The 21,136-nt window shown below is 42.0% G+C and overlaps 1 protein-coding gene across 1 annotated transcript in view; it reads left to right on the top strand.

Moving 5' to 3' along the window:
* Positions 1 to 21,136, top strand: part of LOC101279146 (ATP-binding cassette sub-family C member 4-like) — a 130,153-nt gene that overhangs the window by 51,419 nt on the left and 57,598 nt on the right. The window contains 4 exon segments of the mRNA XM_049701381.1: positions 10,463 to 10,613; positions 14,855 to 14,974; positions 16,707 to 16,807; positions 17,898 to 18,028. Coding sequence (XP_049557338.1) covers positions 10,463 to 10,613; positions 14,855 to 14,974; positions 16,707 to 16,807; positions 17,898 to 18,028 — 503 coding nt within the window.

The following is a 21,136-nucleotide window of genomic DNA, read 5'->3' as shown; positions in this document are numbered from 1 at the left end:
CATTCCCGTAAATGAGATATCAGATAATTCATTTAATATCTTGTAATAGTGATGCCAAGTATGGCTGATGAAAACCCTGGATTCTGAGTAGTGGTCCACACTGCAGGACAGTCCATTCCCACAGGCAGTGTCATTCAGAGACCACATCCCAACAGAGGGGCGATCACGAGTTTGTACACCATCATGTACACTGACTCTTGCAGCTACCAGATATGTGGCCTGTCCAGTCACATTATAGTTGCTGTGGCCAAAGTGGAGCTGTTTGCAATTCCAAAGGAAGAAGGAAGGAAGCATAAAAAAAAAATTATGTAGTGTGATTCCACATGATAATCATTTATGACGTCAACAGCTTTAAAGTGTGGTGGAGTGGGGAGCCCCGCGGTCTTCCTTTCCAGGCTTGAGTCTTAGCTCTCCCTCTTACTGTCTCTGCCCCACAAAGCCACACCTCCTTATCTGTAAAATAAAGAAAATAATACCAAATTCCGTAAGGGTTGTTGGGAAAACAAAATGAAGTGTTTTTAATAAAATTCTTTGCATAACATCTTAAGTGCATGTTGAGCACTAAATAATGGGTAGTTATTTTTGAAAGACCACATGTAGGGACTCTCCTGGTGGTCCAGTGGCTAGGACTCCATCCTCTCAGTGCGGGGGGGGGGGGGGGGGTGGGGGGGAGGGGGGGTGCCTGGGTTTGATCTCTGGTCGGGGAACTAGATCCCACATGCCTCAACTTAGAGGTTGCATGCCACAACTAAAAGATCCCACATGCCGCAACGAAGATCGACGATCCTGTGTGCCGCAACTAAGACCCTGTGCAGCCAAATAAATAAATACATAAAAATTTTAAAATAAATAAACACCACATGTATTTTTTGTTTTGTTTTTGGTTTTTTGCGGTATGCGGGCCTCTCACTGCTGTGGCCTCTCCCGTCGCAGAGCACAGGTTCCGGACACGCAGGCTCAGCGGCCATGGCTCACGGGCCCAGCCGCTCCGCGGCATGTGGGATCTTCCTGGACCGGGGCATGAACCTGCGTCCCCTGCATCGGCAGGCGGACTGTCTACCACTGCGCCACCAGGGAAGCCCTGTATTTTTAAGTAGGAGAAATAGTCTGATAATGGCATTATGTTGCATTAAAATGATTGTCACAGATAGTTTCCAGGCTCATAAATATCGCCTCGTGAGTTTGTATTACAGAGATTCTAGGTTTGTAATCCCTGAAGATATTAATGGACACTTTCCCATGTAGACTCACAGAATAAAAATCAATTATTTTCAAGATAGACCACTGAGCACGAAATATTTCAAATTAATGTAGTTTTCATACGATTTGCCAGAGTCCCAGATAACATTAAGGAATCTTAATTATCTACAATTCTTGTCATTAAAATCATCACTTCCAAGAAGTCTTCCTATTAGTAAAATAAGTGAAGACGAAGGTAAGATGTGGAAGTCAGGTTTTTAGGCATTTTAATTTTGTTTAAAAGAGTTTGGGACTGCTCTGAGCATGTGGACTTGCACACAGCTGCCCTCAGCAAAATGCTGTAATTTATTGAGGAAAATTGAATTGCAAAACCTTTTTCCCCACACACCCCTCATTCAGGGGAAAAAAAAATCAGCAGCTTGGCTGAGCTCAAACAACTGACTTTTCATATCCTTTCACGGACACAAAGGGCTAATCCTGAGGCTGCTTGAGCCACCAATGCTGGCGGTGGCGGGGACCACCATGGAACGTGTCATTCCCTCCTCACCACACAAAAACACATTGACTGCAGCTTTATGAAGTGAAAATGCCCAAGAAAAAGAAAATGTGAAGGAGGTGTTCTCAGTCATTTCTTTCCAGAGGGGGGAGCGCAAAAGAACAAGCTGCTGCATCTGGATATTGAGAACAAAGCAAGCCTGAGACCAGGGGCTCATAGCTTGGGTCACTTGCTTTTATAGAAGCAAAGAGTGGAACTGCCTTTGCTTGTCTCAGTACCGCTGACCCTTGCATTTCATTGTGTAGAGATGTCAGGGAAAGTGTGTAGAAAGCATCTCAGCCTCTCTCACTGAACAATGATTTTGTCATTTTGAGGTTTCTGTGGTGTGTTGATCCCGTCCCCACCCCCTCCCTCAAATCCCCATTGGAGATATTTATTTTAATATATATTTCATACTATTCCTTTGTGAATAGTTTCTTCCAGTCTGTGGTTTGCCTTTTTACATCCTTAATGGAGATCAAGTTTCAATTCTGATGAAGTCTAACATGTACCCTTTTGTTTCTTTTGTAGCTCATGTTTTTGTATCCTAAGAAATCTTTTTATCCTTAGGAGCGTGAAGATATTGATACTTTCCTATTCTGTCTTTTTAGAAATCGATGCATCTTGTGTTATTTTTTGTGTATGGAAGAGTAGTACATGGTTGAGGTTTATTTTTTTCCGGTTATTCTAGCCACATTTGTTAAAAACACTTTTATGCACTGAATTGGCACCTTGGTTAAAAATCATTTGACTGTATTTGAGGACGTCTGCGTCTGTATACTTTATTTTGTTCCACCGACCTGCTTATCTATCCTTATACCAATACTGCAGTCTTGGTTATTATACATTTTAGTAAGACTTGAAATCTAGTAGTTTCGACCTGTTTATCTATCCTTATACCAATACTGCAGTCTTGGTTATTATACATTTTAGTAAGACTTGAAATCCAGTAGTTTAAGTCTTCTAATTTTGTACTTCTTTGTCAAGCTTGTTTTGATCATTCTAGATTCTTTTCTGTGTAAATTTTAGAAGCCTTTTCAAGCTGTTTTTTCCTGCTGGAATTTTTATTAATATTTTCTTTTATCTATAGATTGATTTGAGGAGTCTGAGTCTTAACAGTGTTGAATCTGCAATTATGAATATGGTATCTCTCCACTTATTTAGGTTTTCTTTAATTTTAGGAATGTTTTGTAATATAGACATCTTACACTTCTTTGGTTTAACTTATTCCTGAATATTTGATGTTTTTTTCATGACATTATTGTATTGTTTTTAATACCATTTTCAACTGCTTGTTGCTAGTTTATAGAAATACAGTTGATTTATTTGTGAATTCATTTTGCATTTCCTGGAGTTGGTGGTGGTGCTTTTAAAAATTCTGTAGGGTTTTGTACATAAGCAGTCATGTCAGCTGTAAATAATGACAGTTTTACTTCTCCATTTCCAATATTTATTTTCCTTTCTAGACTTATTGTTGTGGCTAGAGTTTCCAGTACAGCATGGAATAGAAGTGATAAGACATTCTTGTACTCTTAGGGCAAAATCTTTCAATATTTTTTCATTATGAATGATCTGAACTGTGATTTTTTAGGTAGATATCTGTTATCAGATTGAAAACTTTTCCTTTAATTCCTCAATTGCCAAGAGTTTTATTTTTTATTTTTTTTAAATCAAGAATAGGTGTTGAGGGCTTTTCTGGTGACGCAGTGGTTGAGAGTCCGCCTGCCGGTGCAGGGGACACGGGTTCATGCCCCGGTCCAGGAAGATCCCACATGCCGCGAAGCGGCTGGGCCCGTGAGCCATGGCCGCTGGGCCTGCGCATCCAGAGTCTGTGTTCTGCAACGGGAGAGGCCACAACAGTGAGAGGCCTGCGTACCGCAAAAAAAAAAAAAAAGAATAGGTGTTGAATTTGGACAAATATTTTTTCTACATGTCTTCAGATAATCATATGATTATTCACCTTTATTCTTTTAATGTGAATTATAGTGATTGGTATTTGAAGGTTAACCTTACATTCCTGGAATAAACTCCACTTGGTCATGATATAGTATCTTTTTTTAATGTATTATTGTATGTAATTTGTTAATGTTTGGCAAGAATTTTTGTTTCTGTTGTTCATGAGAATATTGGCCTGTAATTTGCTTTTCTTGAACTATTTTGTCGGCTTTTGGTATCAGAATTATGCAGGTCTCAAAAAAGACAGGAAATATTTCCATTTTGTGGTGGTCAGTTTTATGTGTCAACTTGACCAGACTACATTCTCCAGTTATTCAATCAAAAGGTAATCTAGGTGGTGTTGTGTAGGTATTTTGTAGATGTGATTAAAGTCCATAATCAGTTGATTTTAAGTAAGAACGATTATCCTGGATAGTCTGGGTGGGCACAGTTCAGTCATTTGGAAGGGCTTAGGAGCTAAGCCTTCCCTGAAGAAAAAGAAATTCTGCCTGTGGGTAACAGCCTCAGCTCCTGCACAGGAGTTCCAGCGTATCCTTTGTAACAGCCAGCCATGTGAATTTTGGACTTGCCTAGCCAAGTTTGATTGTGGAGTATTATCATTTTTATATTGTTAGATTCAGTTTATCGGTATGTTGTTTCATGTTCCTAAGACAGTTTGGTTTATAATTTTTCTTTCTTTTAATGTCTTTGTCTGGTTTTTACATCATAATGCTGTACTCAAATTTCCTGGAAGAGGTTGGTAAAACTTCTTTTGTACAATTTATTTGTGTAGCCCTCTTGGCCTAAAGTCTTTTCTGTGGATACAAATTCTTTTTTTTTTTTTTGGGCCACGCTGTGCAACTTGCAGGCTCTTAGTTCCCCAACCAGGGATTGAACCTGGCACCCCGGCACCCTGGCAGTGACAGCGCCAAGTCCTAACCACTGAACCACCAGGGAATTCCCCTGGATTCAAATTCTTAATTCAATATGGAATTATTCAGATTTTCTGTGTCTTATGTCAGTCTTTGTATGTCATTTTTCAAGACATTTGTCCTTTGCATTAAAATTTAAAAATTTATCAGCACAATGTTTATTATATCCTCTTTATAATACCCATGGTATCTCTTGTGCTATCCTCTTTTAATTCAGATTAATGGTAAATTTCCCATTTTTGTTTTGTTTTTTCCTTACATTTCATGGTGCTTTCAAAGAACCAAGCTTTGTATTTGTTGATTTTTCTGCTTAGAAGTTAGTTTTCGATTACATTCATGTCTGCTTTTCTCTTATTTCCATTCTTCTACATACATTAGTTTAATATGTTGGGTTTTTTTAAAATTATAAGATATATTTTAAATTCTTGACTTTTAGCTTTTTCTTTTTGTAAGACTTTATTTTTTTGTTCGGGCATTTTTGCAGTTCACAACAAAATTACGAGGACGGTATAGAGATTTCCCATGTATTCTCTGTAGCCTTTAAAAAAATGTTTAAACTGTAAATGTACCTCTAAGCACAGCTGTAGTTTGCAGCCCTCAGATTTTAATATTAGTAGATTTTCATTTTCTTTTGCCAAAATACTTTCTAATTTTATTACAGTTTTTGAACTAGGTGATATTTTCAAGTGTATTAGTGAGCTTCCAAACATTTATTAATTTTCTAGTTACCTTTTTGTCACCGATTTCTACTTAAATCCATGTAGGTTAGAATATGTTGTGTACAATTTCTGTCCCTTGAAGTTTGTTGATTCTTGCTTTAGTATAGCATACATGTAACTGAAAAGAACGTATTATGTAGTTATTTACTGCAGTGTTATGTAGTTATTTACTGCAGTGTTATGTAGTCATTTACTGCAGTGTTATGTAGTCATTTACTGCAGTATTATGTAGTTATTTACTGCAGTATTGTATATTTCTTAATTAGGTCAAGTTTGTTAATCATGTTTTCAAAACCTTCTATATCCCTCTTGATGTTTATCTGCTTGTTTTATCAGTTATCGAGGTGAGTTTAATTCTCCCACTGTGAGTATGGAATTGCCTATTTCTCCTGAGTCCTGTCAGATTTTCCTTTATATATTTTGAAGCTATGTTATTAAAGGATGATATAAATTTAGATTTTAAAAAATACCTTCTGGATAAATCAACCCTTTATTCTTATGAAATGTTTTCCTTATTTCTAGGAATCCTTCCTAACTTCATGTTCATAGTGGTGTAGATAGATACTCCAGCTTTCTTTTGGCTAGTGTTTTTATGGGGTACCTTTTTCAACATTTCATCTCCACCTTCATGTGCTATTATTTTTACGGTGTGCCTTTTTAAAAGCAGCAAATAAATGGACTTCAGTCTTGAATTTTGTAATAAGCACGAACCCTGACAAAAGGTAGAAAGGAAACTATTGATCAATGAGATATGCTGAACACAAGAAGTGCACTATGTTTCCCCAGTGCTTTCTGTTGTGTTGATTAACAAACTGTAAACCAGACACCACCATTCACTCTTCAGCGGAGTTAGCTGTGACTCTCAATTGGGAGCTAACTGAAGGATACACAGGTCCCAGAGCTGGTGTGGTTGTGAAAAGATCCAAGGCAGCCAAATGAGGGATGAAGGTGTGATTAGTGTATCCCAAGGAAAAGACAAGTTTAGAAAAGCTTAGACTTAGGGTTTGTGTACATCTCATCATACAGATATGACACCCCAGTGTTCTGATTGAACGGAGTTAACCGAGGTGCGTGAGGTCAAAGGAAACAGAGGTGAGAAACGAGGGATCTGGGAACCAGAGCTGATCTCTGAACCTCCTGAGAGGTGCACGGTACTCTATCAGCTTACATGCAGACTCAACGCTAACCCTAGGTTGGCATTAAGTTTAGGAGCTTACATGTAGAAGCCTCCCATGTTTTTCCTTTTGATTCTATTTATACTGTAATTGAAGGGTAATGAGTATTGTAGGATAGGAGTTACAGTTTTGGTTTGGTTTGGTTTGGTTTGGTTTTTTTGCGGTACGCGGGCCTCTCACTGTTGTGGCCTCTCCCGTTGCGGAGCACAGGCTCCGGACGCGCAGGCTCAGCGGCCATGGCTCACGGGCCCAGCTGCTCCGTGGCATGTGGGATCTTCCCGGACCGGGGCGCGAACCCATGTCCCCTGCATCGGCAGGCGGACTCTCAACCACTGCACCACCAGGGAAGCCCAGGAGTTACATTTTATTTCATAATTCTTTCAGAGTTTTGTGTAGTCTGTTCAGGATTTTATACTGTCTCCACAAGAATCTTGTGTTAGCCAGCAGCACAATCTATGTGATAGCTACTTCATTGAAAGGTTATTTTTTAATCTCATATGTTTCCAGAATGAATAGGTTGAAGAGTCTCTCCTACACCCACATCAGTAAACAGCTTACTGATCAAAAGCTAGGTGTCATTTTTTTCCCTCTCTAAATCACAAGGAAATCTTGCCTTGTTTTCTTGCCAAAAGTTTATTGCACTTAAGTTATATCTTTTGCAAAATCAGTGATAGTTTAAGGAAATCTGGCTGATTTGTACTTACCACAGCTTGAAACAGAATTCTTAAGAGTCTGACCATAGAATTAAAAGCTTTGAAATTCTTCTGAGGTGTTAGCAATCTTAATGATCCTGGTTTTATTTTTTAATACTCTAAACAAATAATAAAAGTAATGTCTACTGATTAAGTGGTTTTATGATTAAATATATATTTCACATCGTGCCTAAAATAGATATCAGAGTGAGCAAGAGAGAATTAAATAATAGAGAGTGAGCCCAAAGTATGGATGGCATATTTATTTGCATTAAATAGGAAGAATACGTTGTTACTGATTGTTTATAGAAAGCATGTTCTTTCACATAAGCTTCACAGAGACTATCCGGAACAGAATCCCTTGGAATTAAGTTTAAAGTAACATGTGGGTAGATACCTAGGAACTGCTACAGGACTGTAAGCAGTTTGGAAGTTAAATGCCAAGGAGGCAAATGGGGCCTTGTATTTCAAACTGTGCTTGTGAAAGGAATGTGTTAAAATCTGCAATATTATAATACAGTGTTAATTCTATAGGTCGAGACTTTCTGGTGAAATTTTAATGTTTTTAACCACCATCCAAATACAGGTGTTACACATTTAAACTACTCAGCCTCATTTTGTGTCCTTGGCATTTATGTATTTATTAAAATTAGATGGGGTTTTTTTTTTTTTCAAGTCATTTTGCTTTCTGGGCTTAGACCTCATCTTTCTTATGAAATTTTCTTTTTTCTTATTTAAAGAATAATTCTTAAATCGACACATGTTAGTGTGTTCTATAGGCGAGCACTTTTTTTTTTTTTTTTTGCGGTACGCAGGCCTCTCACTGCTGTGGCCTCTCCCGTTGCGGACACAGGCTTCGGACGCGCAGGCTCAGCAGCCATGGCTCACGGGCCCAGCCGCTCCGCGGCATGTGGGATCTTCCCAGACCGGGGCACGAACCCATGTCCCCTGCATCGGCAGGCGGACTCCCAAGCCCCGAGCCCTTTGTTTTGATCTTACCTCTGCTTCCCAGGTAATCTGCCGGGCTGGGTTAGTCATAAAAGACCCTCACCTGGGGAGAGCCAGATTATTGAAATTGGTGAATGTTTTCCAATCAAATGATGTGAATCCGCTAAAAAACTGTAATTTGGATTTTTTCCTAATTGACATTTCAGCAGGTTTTTTTCCTGACAACCAACAATGGCAAGCCAAGTGACTTTACTTAAGGCTAGACATAGAAGGAGCTGGAAGGACCCTCCCTGTGAGCGCGAAGGGTGTAGCAGAGTGGGACACATCAATTAATCTGGTGGCTGTAAGAAATTGTTCAGCTGTAGGTATAATAGGAGAGAGGTCAGACAGCCCTATTTTTCTCCGCTTATGATTGTTATTGTTCCTTCAGAATTCCATTCCTCTTCTGAGTTTTATACTGATACCACGGCAGAGACTGGGAGAAACAGGAAAAGCACATGGGTCTACATCCAGATCATGCAGTTTGGTTCACAAGGGCTCCTGGTCATAAAGTCACAGTTCTGGAAGCTTCCTCCTCCTTCCAGGCCCCTCCTGCCTGCAGCTGTGGCTCTGGGATTTCCTGAGTATGAACAGTTCCTGGCTTTCTCTAAGGAACGTACTAACTTTCCGGGAAAATTTAGGACAACTACTTACCTCCCAGCTTCATGTTTCTTATCTGTAAATGGAAAGGACAGTTCTTACTTTTCTTATTCACAAGATGTTCGTGAGGATCCCCTGAGAAAACTGATTTGGAAGAGCTGTGAAACGATAACCTGCATCTCTGTGATACAGGCATTACCCCGCTAACCCGTCCCTCAGAGATGCGCCGGGGCCAGCTGCCCTGGGTGACAAGGCGGGGAGGGCCCTGCGCTGGAGAGCACAGCATGCAGGTGCTGGCTCTGAGAGGACACAGAACAACTGGTGTTAACTCGGACAAGCATCTCAACCTTCCCAGCCCAGCTCCTTTTGGGTCAAAATTTCCATCCAATGTGATTACTACCTGCAAATTATTCATGCCACTCTTTCTGTTAAACCAGCCTGTGAAATTCAGTTGTCAGTCTCTTAGAATCCTCAAAAAAGTGTTCACACGTTCTTCGCTGTGTTTCCCCAGCGCTCTGTGACCTGTACAGGTCACCATGGATTTGTATCCATCTGAGACTAAAATTCAGAGGCCTTGGCTGACGCTATGTGAATCTGCACGTCCCCCCAACCCTGCCCCGCTTTCACAGCAGGCAGATGCTAAGTGCTGATTGCGTTCCTGTCGCCTGAAGCTGTACGCCGTGATATCATACTTCTCCCGAGAAAGATGGATGTTTAAATCAGCATCCTTCAGTGCCCTGGGTTTCTATTCTGTCTGCTGTCTTTTTAAGCCAAGATCATTTCCTGAGATAAAATCACCTCGTGGGATGAGATGATGATTAAGTGAATGTTCATGGAGCTCTTAGCACAGTGCCTTGCATACAGTAAACACCTGGTAGACGGCATCTGCTGTTGTTATAATCATTAGCCTTTGAAATGGACATTTTAAATACTTAGCATAATGATAGGAAGTTGGGAGCAGGCTTAAATGTGTCATAATGGCTGTAACCTGGGCTCTCCAGCTCCGTGACTTGTGCTTTGCCGTCTTGATCAAGTTGCTTTTCCTCTCCCTGTGCCTCAGTGTCTCCCTCTGGAAGGTGAGATAATACTATTACTCGATAGGGCTATTGTGAGGATCAACTAAGTAAATACACGTGAAGTGTTAAATGTACAGCCCGGTACACATTCAGCACTCAGTATATACTAAGTATGGTTAGAAAACCAAGAAAGAAAGAGGAATTCCTACTTCCAGAGGTCAGCATTTGAATTTTTTCCTGCTTTTCTGGACACTGAATTTGTAATTAACCACTTCTTTACCCCTACATGTATAGACGAAGCTTCTGAATTCCTCATCTGCGGTACCTGCTTGCTCATCTCTGGTAGCACCTACTGACTCATGATAGTTTGGGATTCAAGTCCTACTCTGAGTCTTGAATATTCTCATCTGTGGAAAATAGTAATGCCTGCCTCACAGGGCTACTGAGTGTATCACAAGAGCTAATACCTAGAAAGTTCTTACAGTGTTTGACACACGCAATAAATAAATACAAGGACCACCTATAATTTTATTTCTTTGGATGGGAAAGCATTCCCTACCATTCCAACAAGGCTTTCAAGGAAAGGAATGCAATCCTAACAAAACAGCCAAGTTTATCTTTGAAAAGAATCCTTGACAAGGAGGCCTCTGTATCTCTTTCTGCTATTTTAGACATTTCTCCTTGTGACTGGTGTGGCCGGCGTGATGGTGGCTGTGATTCCTTGGACTGTGATGCCCCTGGTTCCCCTCGGCATCATTTTCTTTGTTCTTCGGCAATATTTCTCAGAGACGTCAGGAGATGTCAACCGCCTGGAATGTGCAGGTGAGCTCCCCGGGGCTCTCAGGTTGGGATGGCAACTCAGCCTGGCTTCCGTTTGTGCTGTAATGGACCAGACCCCTGAAATTCTGCAGACTCTGTCTTCTGGAATTTCTCACTAAGTTAACATCAGGTAATTGGATATTATGGCCACTGTGAGTCCATGTGGTCCTTAAGGCAAATGGAGCTGGTGGTGGGTCAGCTGCAGCTTTGCATTTTAGCACGAGGAGGACGAATTGAGCACCGTGAGGACAGGGGACTGTTTCTGTCTTGTTCATGACATGCTTCCTCACACACAGCATCTACTCCATAAATACTTTTCTTAAAAATACAATATTTCATCATGCTGGAACTAATGAAGAAGGGAAACGGGATTTTTCTTCTCCAAAAGTTACTAGAAGTGACAAGGAAAGGAAAAGATTAGGAAAAGGAAAGGAGACATCAGGAAACGTATGTCAGAAGTAATATATTTGAAAGATACATTCTTTCTCATGTTCAAAGATGGCAATTAAGTTGCACTTGTTAAATGCTTTGAAAAGGTAAGTGCTGTTATTTTCAGGTTTGCAGTTATCATCACCAGTATTTGGTGTGGTACCACCCTGTTTGTGGTCCCCCTTCCCCAATGCTGTTCATATAAATGGCTGCTGAAAATAATCCCCTGAGAAGGACACAGGAGGGGGAATCCGTTCCGTACGCATGTAGTTTATTACTCCATTCAACTTCCTAGTTTTAGAATAATGGGAAACACATTTTATGATTAATTATTCTATTCTGCAGGTAATCAGAGAGGATGAAATAATTCAGAGCTTATCTCGCTATTAATGCACAAACATATTTCATTAATATTGAAACAAAAAATTATACGTAGAATTGTTATTTATTTTTTAAAAAGGTATAAGGACAATAGCCAAAAAGGAAGGAAGGAAGATGTTTACATCAGAAATCCCAGCCATGGGTAGTTATTGCAAATTAATACCAACTTAACTTTCTAGAAACCAAGCCAACAAGAGAAGCATACTGATCCCAAGGTTCTTCGTATCTACTAAGTGGAAAAACATCTAAATTCATCGAGACAAAGGAGTTTTTTTGTTGTGGTATTTTATTTGTGTGTTTTTTTAAAGTAATGAATTCTTTTTTTTTTTTTTAAAGAAGATGTTGGGGGTAGGAGTTTATTAATTATTTATTTTTACTGTGTTGGGTCTTTGTTTCTGTGTGAGGGCTTTTCTCTAGTTGTGGCAAGCGGGGGCCACTCTTCATCATGGTGCGCGGGACTCTCACTATCGTGGCCTCTCTTGTTGCGGAGCACAGGCTCCAGACGCTCAGGCTCAGTAGTTGTGGCTCACGGGCCCAGTTGCTCCGCGGCATGTGGGATCCTCCCAGACCAGGGCTCGAACCCGTGTCCTCTGCATTAGCAGGCAGATTCCCAACCACTGCGCCACCAGGGAAGCCCCTAAAGTAATGAATTCTTAAGAGGCATTTATCCTAAGTATTTACATAAAGGATAGTGGGCATCAGTTTCATAAAAGCTGTAGAAAAAACGTTCAGTCATCAAGAGAACCAGCTAAAGCCCCGTGAGGTCTGGTTTTGTGAGGTGTTTGAATGGACTGTGGAGCAGTAGAGTCCAGATGTGTGCGCTGTTCTGCCCGTGTGACTTGGTAGGATGGTAGGACCTGGGGAAGCAGAAGAGGAAGTGATGAGCTCCATCCAGTCTTCTGTGTACGCAAGGCTTCAGGTGTTTTATGATTTGAGGCCACTCATGAAATGGAGTCATTCAGTAGTCTTGTTGCAAAGCAGATCTGGTACATTCAAAGAGGAGTTGTACCAGAAGGAATGCTTGACAGAGATGTTTGCCTGGGGCAAGGGCCGCCTCCCATCCGTATGAAAGTGGAGAGGAGGGCACCTCCGGAGGCTTTTTTAAAGAATCAGTACAGGAATTCTTCAGTGTTTGTTATGGGTTTTGAAAACTTGGGCACAGCTCCTGTGGAGTATTTGTGTTTTCGGCACCCCTAGTAGGCTGTGACAGTGTTAGACCGTAAGTACAATCTGGATACCCCCTCCTCCACTCCCCCAGATAACTAAATGTGGTGGTCAGTTCATTAGAACTGTTTATGTTTTCTCTCTAGATAGTGGGTCTGTGTCATAAATAATAACACTGCTGTTTTCTCTGTACAGTAAATGATAGTATGTCTTAAGGCCACTGCTAGAGCCACTAGCAAAAAGAAGGACGCCTGATTGCTATGGCCAGACGACATAAACCTGCTTCATTTTTGTGCTCTGAAGAACTACTAAAGTCCTGAGGTTTATTTTCATTTATTTATTTATTTATTTTTAACATCTTTATTGGAGTATAATTGCTTTACAATGGTGTGTTAGTTTCTGCTTTATAACAAAGTGAATCAGTTATACATATACATATGTTCCCATATCTCTTCCCTCTTGCGTCTCCCTCCCTCCCACCCTCCCTATCCCACCCCTCCAGGCGGTCACAAAGCACCGACCTGAGGTTTATTTTCAGATCCTACTGCCTAGCTGCCACTGGAAGCTTAGGTTAACTTTTGTCATCTTAATGACAAATCTGCAGCTGATTATAATGGGGTTTTTTTGGCATATTTTTGCAAAAGCGAGCGTAGCAGTGGTCAGTCAGGGAGCAGTACATAAAACCAAGATGAAGTTTGGTTGCCTTTCTCTAGCCAGCTTTATTCATTTGGCGGTGCCTGAATGCTGAAGCCGAATCCAAGGTCACAGACTCACACTGTCCGTCCCTGACAACAGCAGGTTATAGCCTAGTTCACGGTGGGGAATGAAAATCGTAAGGGTCCTCCCTGCCCAGCAGCCTGGAGCCCACCTGTTCCTTGATGTGCAGGAGCCAGACCCTGGTGCTCGTGTTCAGTGTGCTCTTAGAGAAGATGCCAGGAAACGAATGTGACACCAGGCCCCAGACCCACATGAAGTCACTCAGAAGAGAACGGACATTAAGGCCACGGTCAGATTCTAAAAGAGTGATGTCAGTGTCACATGCACAGTGACCTCCAGAAGCCTCAGGTATCCAGCAGGCAGTTATAAAAACATCCATCAGGTTCATGGAGCAGAGTCAAGACCATCCAGAGACGCCTTGGCTGCCCGGGTCCTATGGGCAAGAGGGCAATGCGATACCCAGGCTCCGTGACCTGCAAAGAGACTCCTGATGCAGGTTCAGGGGAAGTCCCAGGATGCAGGGAGACAGCAGACTGTCCCTTCACCTTCGTATCTCACCCCTGTCCTGTGCCTGGCACTGTTCCAGTTTGGGGGATATGCCAATTTTATCCCAGCCCTTAAGTTACTAATCTGAGGTGGAGACAACACACAGATAGCTCATCAAAATTCAGTGTGGTGAGCACTCTCACAGAGAATTAAATTTAAAAATGCTGCTGACTCAAAAATTAGTGGATAGTACTCAGCCATGAAGAAGAATGAAATATTGCCATTTGCAGCAAAATGGTTGGACCTAGAGAATATTATTCTGAGTAGAGTCAGTCAGAGAAGGGCAGTCTAAATACTATATGATATCACTTATATGTCGAATCTAAAAAACAATACAAATGACTATATATACAAAACAGAAACAGACTCAGAGACATAGAAAACAAACTTACGGTTACCAAAGCAGGCAGGGAGGGAGGGAGGAACAAATTAGGAGTATGGGATTAACAGACACACACTACTATACATAAAGTAGGTGAGCAACAAGGATTTACTGTATAGCACAGGGAATTCTATGCAATAACTTGCAATAACCTATAATGGAACATAATCAGAAAAAAACTGAATCACTATGCTATATACCTGAAACTAACACATTATTGCAAATCAACTAGACTTCATTAAGTTTTTAAAAAATTAGTGAACAGTTTCCAACTGGAGGGATATCAGGGAAGAATTTGCAGGGAAGCATGTTTGAGGAGGACCTTGATGAATGAGCTAGTAAAGAATTTCTTTATCTAAATCTAGCTGTGATTTGAATTTGGTCAAAGATAGGTTCAGAGAGAATCTTCATTTCCAGGTCATAAAAGTGAAGCTTGGTGTGACCAGGAGTTGGAGGTTTCATGTGGAGGACCCTCTACCGAAGGGGCATCATCCCTCTTCTCCCAGGCAGCCCACCAGGAAGCCCTGTGGCAGGATGTGCAACCACAGAGCACGAGAGGCAGTTGGTTTCCTTGCATCCAGCCTCCCTAACTTTCTTGGTTGTTTGTCTGTCTCTGCTTCGCCAGCACAGAGCCTAGTGTTTTCCCACTTAGCATCTTCCTTCCGGGGACTCTGGACCATCCGGGCGAACAATGCTGAACAGAAGTTTCAGGAACTGTTTGATGCGCACCAGGACTTGCATTCAGGTCTGTAAGTTTCTGGACATGATTTCAAAGGATGGGAGGTGCTGCCTTCTGAGGCTTGAGTCCTTGTCAGGTGGCCTTGCCGGCCCACACCTCTCTCTGTGCCTCCCCAGCCCTTCCTCTCAGCCTCCCCTCTGAACTTCCCTCTTCCGCTGTCACACCCCTGCTTTTCTCCCCTCACTGGCTTGCATTGTCCTTCCATCACTGTGACCTGTGGCTTTCTGTCCCTTTAGGGCAGGAGTCAGCAAACTTTGTTTTGCAAAGAGCCAGAGAGTAATAATTTAGGCTTTGTTTGCCATACTATCTCTGTTGTAACTTTTCAACTTTCCTGTTTTAGCACAAAGACGGACAAAGATAATACATCAGCAAATGGCCAGTGGCTGTGGTCCAATAAAACTTTATTTTCAGAACAGGTGGTGGGCTGTTTTTGGCCCCCAGGCTGTAGTTTGCGGACTCTCTTTTCACAGCATGAAGGGCAGCAGATGTGATTGAGGAAAATAATTTCCTGATTTGCCGCCCACTTGATGTGTATTATTCTTTGTACCAGTGAAGTTTTTTCTAGGTAGAAATTTCAGAATTTTCTCTAAGTCTATAAAATCCTGGCTCAGTTATCCAATCTTTATTGTATTTTGAAGATAAAGTGGCATTTTGAAAGCCACATGCAGATCCCGTTAGCTGATGGTCGTTTAGGTACTGGCGCGTAAGAATAAACGCTATGCAGGGCCTGCAGTAAGTGCAGAAGGTGCTGGAAACACAGTGTGAGCTGAGCTCTCTGCTACTGGAGAAAAGGGAACAGTTGACATGTGAGAGGATGAGCCTCAATGAGGCCCAGCACTGCAGGAAATGCACCAATGAGACCATTTTTCCATGTTCTTTATTATGACTCTTGCCATCTTGTCTAATATACACTGTTTGGTTCTAATAAATTGTATTATAGCATTTATAGCGTGTGATTCCACAGTGTGGTCCATGTGAAGTCATTTGTGTCTTGATGAGACCTTTTATCTTTTTCTTTTCGTTCTTCGAATGGGTGGAGGTCTTCGCAGCTGTAGCAAGCTGACCTTCTGAACATTCCAGGTAGTGTCCTATAGTTGGGAGGAGAGAACCAAGTTTACCATTAAGCTTTTTGTTCAGCTTAGCACTTTAGGTTTTAGCTTTAGGGCTACTCAGATCTCGGTTTGGGGTATTGAGGTGAGAAAGATTCCCTGTAGGAAAGAACAGTATCCTCCCTGCTGTGTGGGTACCAGATGAGCAGGTTGGCCTGAGTGCCATGAACTCACCATCCCTAACTATTCCATAGGAACAACATTGAATAAAAGACAATGAGAGTAGTATTTAGATTTAAAAGCAGTGGTTCTTAAAACCCATTGCCTTGTGTTTCGTGGTTTCATCTGCAGCTACATTGGACGTAGTAAGTGAAATTACATAATGATCCTTGAAACCGTAATGACGAAGGTCTGAATAATGACATTATTCCTCACCTGTATAATACTGTAAAATGTATGTCAATCCTGTTGGGATTAATAAACGCATCTAACATTCTTTCTAAATTTATAGTGGGTTTTTTTTTTCACTGTATTGTCTCAATCAACAGATAGTAAAAGTATGAGTAATACTGTCATTGCATGAAATGATTTAAATATGTAAAGGGGTCTTCTTGGTAAAGTGACAGAAGGAGCTGAGCAAGGGGTTGAGAATGAGACTGACTTTATTCCCCTTCTTCTTCCTCATTCAGCTTTGGATGCTGGTAAGGTGGGCCTGGCGCTGTCTCTCGCCCTCACGCTCATGGGGATGACCCAGTGGTGCGTCTGGCAAAGCGTCAGAGTTGAGAATATGGTGATGTTTGTCTTATCTTACCGTTCTTAGCTTTTTCAAGTCTCCTTGCCATTAAATGGCATAAAAGCAATTCTTATGTAAAACAGTAAAACTGTTATTTTTACGTCATAGGTAAAAGATTTTTTTATATCCTCCTCCATCTGTTTAAAGTTAATGTAAAATACGATATATATATATCTTTTTCTCAGTCTTATGTGTGCCGTATCAGCAGGTTTTATATTCATCACAAGCTGTCTTCAAATATAATAAATGTCTCTGTAAGAGGGAGGTTCTGAAATCCTGGAGAGAATATAAGCTAATTTCTTAGGGGTTTGTTTATTTTTGTTTCTTAAGGGGTAATTCCTCATTTTTGGTAAAAGAAGAATTCAGTATTTTGAGGTTTGTTTATTTAATTAATAGGTTCCTCTGTCCCCCATTTTAGCATTTGATCTTGTATGTGTTGAACACCTGAATTTGCTGGTGTCCCTTTTTTCTGGTAGGATAAGCCCCGTCTCAGAATGAGCTATCAAAGGTGTCAAATTAAAGTTGTTTAAAAGGCCTTAGTCAATATGTAAATTATAGTCTCTTTTGAATATTAGCATCTTTTCTCCTAAAGGGAGAGAAACAATAAAAACAAAATCTTTCCATTTCTTTCTTCTAATACAGTAGAAAGTGATTAATTATTAAAATGAGGTTTGATGGCCATCCAGTCTGCTCATCTATGACAGATGGCCCTTCTGTGGCAACACATTACTGATTGGCGTCCATAAGTATTCTTTTCTTTAACAAAATTCTTTTGCTTTTCATTCAGGTGTGAAAAGTGGATCAATAAAATCTTTGCATTCATTTCTCTAATTCTTTGATTTTAATATAATGTTGAAGGAAGTAGCTGTAAAGGACAGTGTTACAAGGCCATAAACAAGTTTGCAAATCATCAAAGGCTTCATCAAACTCCTACTTCTGTCCTTTATGTTTGCTGAGACCTTAGATATTCTTACCCACAGAAACGCGGATGTAAAGATAGAAAAGCAGAATGCTTCATCTACAATCTCTGAACATCCATGAACAAGACCTTCCCTTCCTAACTCATGTGATGTCGTATGTGTTTCAGATGATTTCAGTAGAAAGAGTGATTGAATATACAGACCTCGAGAAAGAAGCACCCTGGAAATACTTCTTTCATCTTCCACCACCAGCCTGGCCCCATGAAGGACAGATTTTCTTTCAAAATATTAACTTAAGGTACAGCTTGGATGGGCCTCTGGTATTGAAGGACCTGTCATTAACTCAAGAGGAAAGGTTTGTTTAAGCCATTTGCCTCTTTAAAATCCAGCTTAAGATTTAGCACTGCACCTGCTGTTGGGTTCCTTGTCAGTGTGTCAGGGGGACTCTTTGTTCCTCCTGGATGCAGATTAGATCAGTGACACTGGAGGTGAATCTTTCTTGGAAACCGACCATGGAATGGGGATCCCAGCATTTCTTTCCCTGTGTGGGGAGCTGCCTCATGGTGGTTGGTGGGCCCTGGAGCTTCTTCGAAATGCAGAATCTCAGGCCCACCCAGACTTCTTGACTCAGAATCACATTTAAACAAGACCTCCCAGTAAAGTCATTTCTCTCCCATAGGCAATTTTTTAAAAAATTTATTTATTTATTTTTATTTTTGGCTGTGTTGGGTCTTCATTGCTGCATGCAGGCTTTCTCTAGTTGTGGCGAGCGGGGGCTACTCTTCGTTGCGGCGCGTGGGCTTCTCATCGCGGTGGCTTCTCTTGTTGCGGAGCACAGGCTCTAGGTGCGTGGGCTTCAGTAGTTGCGGCACGCGAGCTCAGTAGTTGTGGCTCACGAGCTCTAGAGCACAGGCTCAGTAGTTGTGGCACATGGGCTTAGTTGCTCCGCGGCATGTGGGATCTTCCTGGACCAGGGCTTGAACCCGTGTCCCCTGCATTGGCAGGTGGATTCTTAACCACTGTGCCACCAGGGAAGTCCCTCATAGGCAATTTTTGATGACTGATAACCTGTGATTTCCAAGAAATGTCCTTTGACAGTTTGCAGTTGAGCTCATGAATCACCTAACCCCTCTTGTGTCTTAGCATGCGGCCCTAGAAAGTTCTGTGCCACTTACCCTACAAATTTACTTACTTTTATATTCTGCAAATCATGCCTTTACACTATAATCTAATTCTGTGTGATTCCAGTGCATTTATTTGCATCTTTTCAGTGGAGTCTGTCTTCATCACAGGCAGTTTTCATCCTTCTGTCTGGCCTTCCCCACACCAGCCTCCTGTGGGCACTATAGGTATTTCACCACAGGCTCGGCCCTGCCTGGGCTCGGAGTCAGAGACAGCCCAGTGTAGCAGTGTATGTGCAGCTCTTTCACTACCTGACGGGCTCAAAACTTACTCTTGCTGCCCGAAGCAGGGCACTAGGTCTGTTTGGCCTGTTTCCCAGGCACTAGGTGCCCACTTAGCTGCAGGTTTCTCTGCCAGCGCAGCTGTGGGTGCCAGTTCTTCCTGCTGACAGCCAGCCCCCCTGAGCTCAGGTACCTGTGTCCATGTCTTGCTTTAACTGTCTGGCATAGGATCTATATGGTAGGCCTGTTCTTTTAACTGCAGCTACACCTCTCCCCACTTTCTCTTCTAGCTACACAGAGGGGCATAATAAGCTGCCAGGCCATCCAGGTGATGAGGAGGCCTCAGCAGAATGGAAAAGAGGCCGATGCGTCCTGTGACTCACGGGCTCTGTTGTTTCAGGCAGACTAATTAATCTTACTAAGTCTCAGTCTTTTCTTTTGCAAAATGGAAGTGATAGGACCTAACCTCTAGGGTTGTTGAACAACTTAAACAAGATAAGGCACTGCGCAGTGGTTGAGAGTCTGCCTGCCGATGCAAGGGACACGGGTTCGTGCCCCGGTCCGGGAAGATCCCACGTGCCCCGGAGTGGCTGGGCCTGTGAGCCATGGCCGCTGAGCCTGCGCGTCTGGAGCCTGTGCTCCGCAACGGGAGAGGCCACAACAGTGAGAGGCCCACGTACAGCAAAAAAAAAAAAAAAAAAGATAAGGCACTTAAAGCACCAGCATGGAGACTAGCATAGAGTAAATTCCTGGACAAAGATTGTTGTCATTTTCATAGTGTGTAAATGACCGTAACCACTTACACTGTATCAATTGTCTGCCCCATGAAAATGTGAGGTTGGCCATTTGCAATTGTATGTATGGTGGCAGGATCCATCTGTCATGTCTTTTCTCTGCCCAACTTATTGTATACCTAAATAATATGGTAATCAATTTTCCATAAATTTCTCCAGCTTGAGTTAAAAATCTCAGCTCCCTACATAATGCCTCTTTGTCTCAGGACACCACAGGTAACACCAAGGCAAATCCAATACAGATCCTGCTGTCAACACATACAGTCCAGTTGAAAAAATAAGAAAAAGGCCATATTAGCTTTGTAAGATAGAAGGAGGTCATCATTTTTATGGAACTTTAGAACAAGATGGTATCACGTCTATTAGGGTTGAGAGGAGTCCACAGGAGGGGTCAGGGAGAGCATTTCTGAGGAATTAGGCCGGTGAGGCAGACTTAGTGATATATGGTTAGGGTTTCAGCAGGTGGAAATGCATGTGGAAGGCATTCCGGAAGGTGGGACCAGCATGAGCAAAGGCACGATGCCCTGATTCAGTGAATGAAGAACCAGGCACCTGCAGAGCATTCAGGGAAAAGAACTGCCAGGTGTATAGCACACATTTTCACGTTCAGCCGTCACGACTACCTAGTAACCCCAGGGAAGCTGCCTCGTGGAGGTGGAGGATGGAGAGGTTAGCAGGGACGGTTTTGTAGCAGACTTCCCGGGGTGGAGTGACGGGCACAGAGCCACCTTCGGGAGTTTAATCTGAGAAGTGGGTGCACGTGGACCAGGGTGGGCAGATGCGGAAGGCAGGGAGCCAGTAGCTGCTGGGCCTCCAGCAAGACGTCAGGGAAAGTGATTCCACTTTTTGGAATCAAACTGATGCCAAGTAAAACAAAGTTATAACACCTGGGTTTGCGAATGGGCACCTTGGTTTACGAGTGGGAGTAGAAAATGGTATCCGGAATTCCCTGGCAGTCCAGGGGTTAAGACCCAGCACTTCCACTGCCGTGGGCCCGGGTTCAATCCCTGTATGGTTAGCTAAGATCCCCCAAGCCATGCAGCACGCGAAAATTAAAAAAAAAAAGGAAAACAAAATATTATCATACTTCTGGAGGGTAGGTTGGCGCTACTTAACAGCTTCCTCTGAAAATGTTCATACCTGTTTCTTACCAGTTGCACACCTAAGAATTTCTCTTAAGGAAATAATGAAGGTTGTTTGCAAAGATTT

The sequence above is a fragment of the Orcinus orca genome, chromosome 18 (assembly GCF_937001465.1).
Source record: "Orcinus orca chromosome 18, mOrcOrc1.1, whole genome shotgun sequence".
In the NCBI taxonomy this organism is placed as follows: domain Eukaryota; kingdom Metazoa; phylum Chordata; class Mammalia; order Artiodactyla; family Delphinidae; genus Orcinus; species Orcinus orca.
This window is presented reverse-complemented; position numbering and strand designations above follow the sequence as displayed.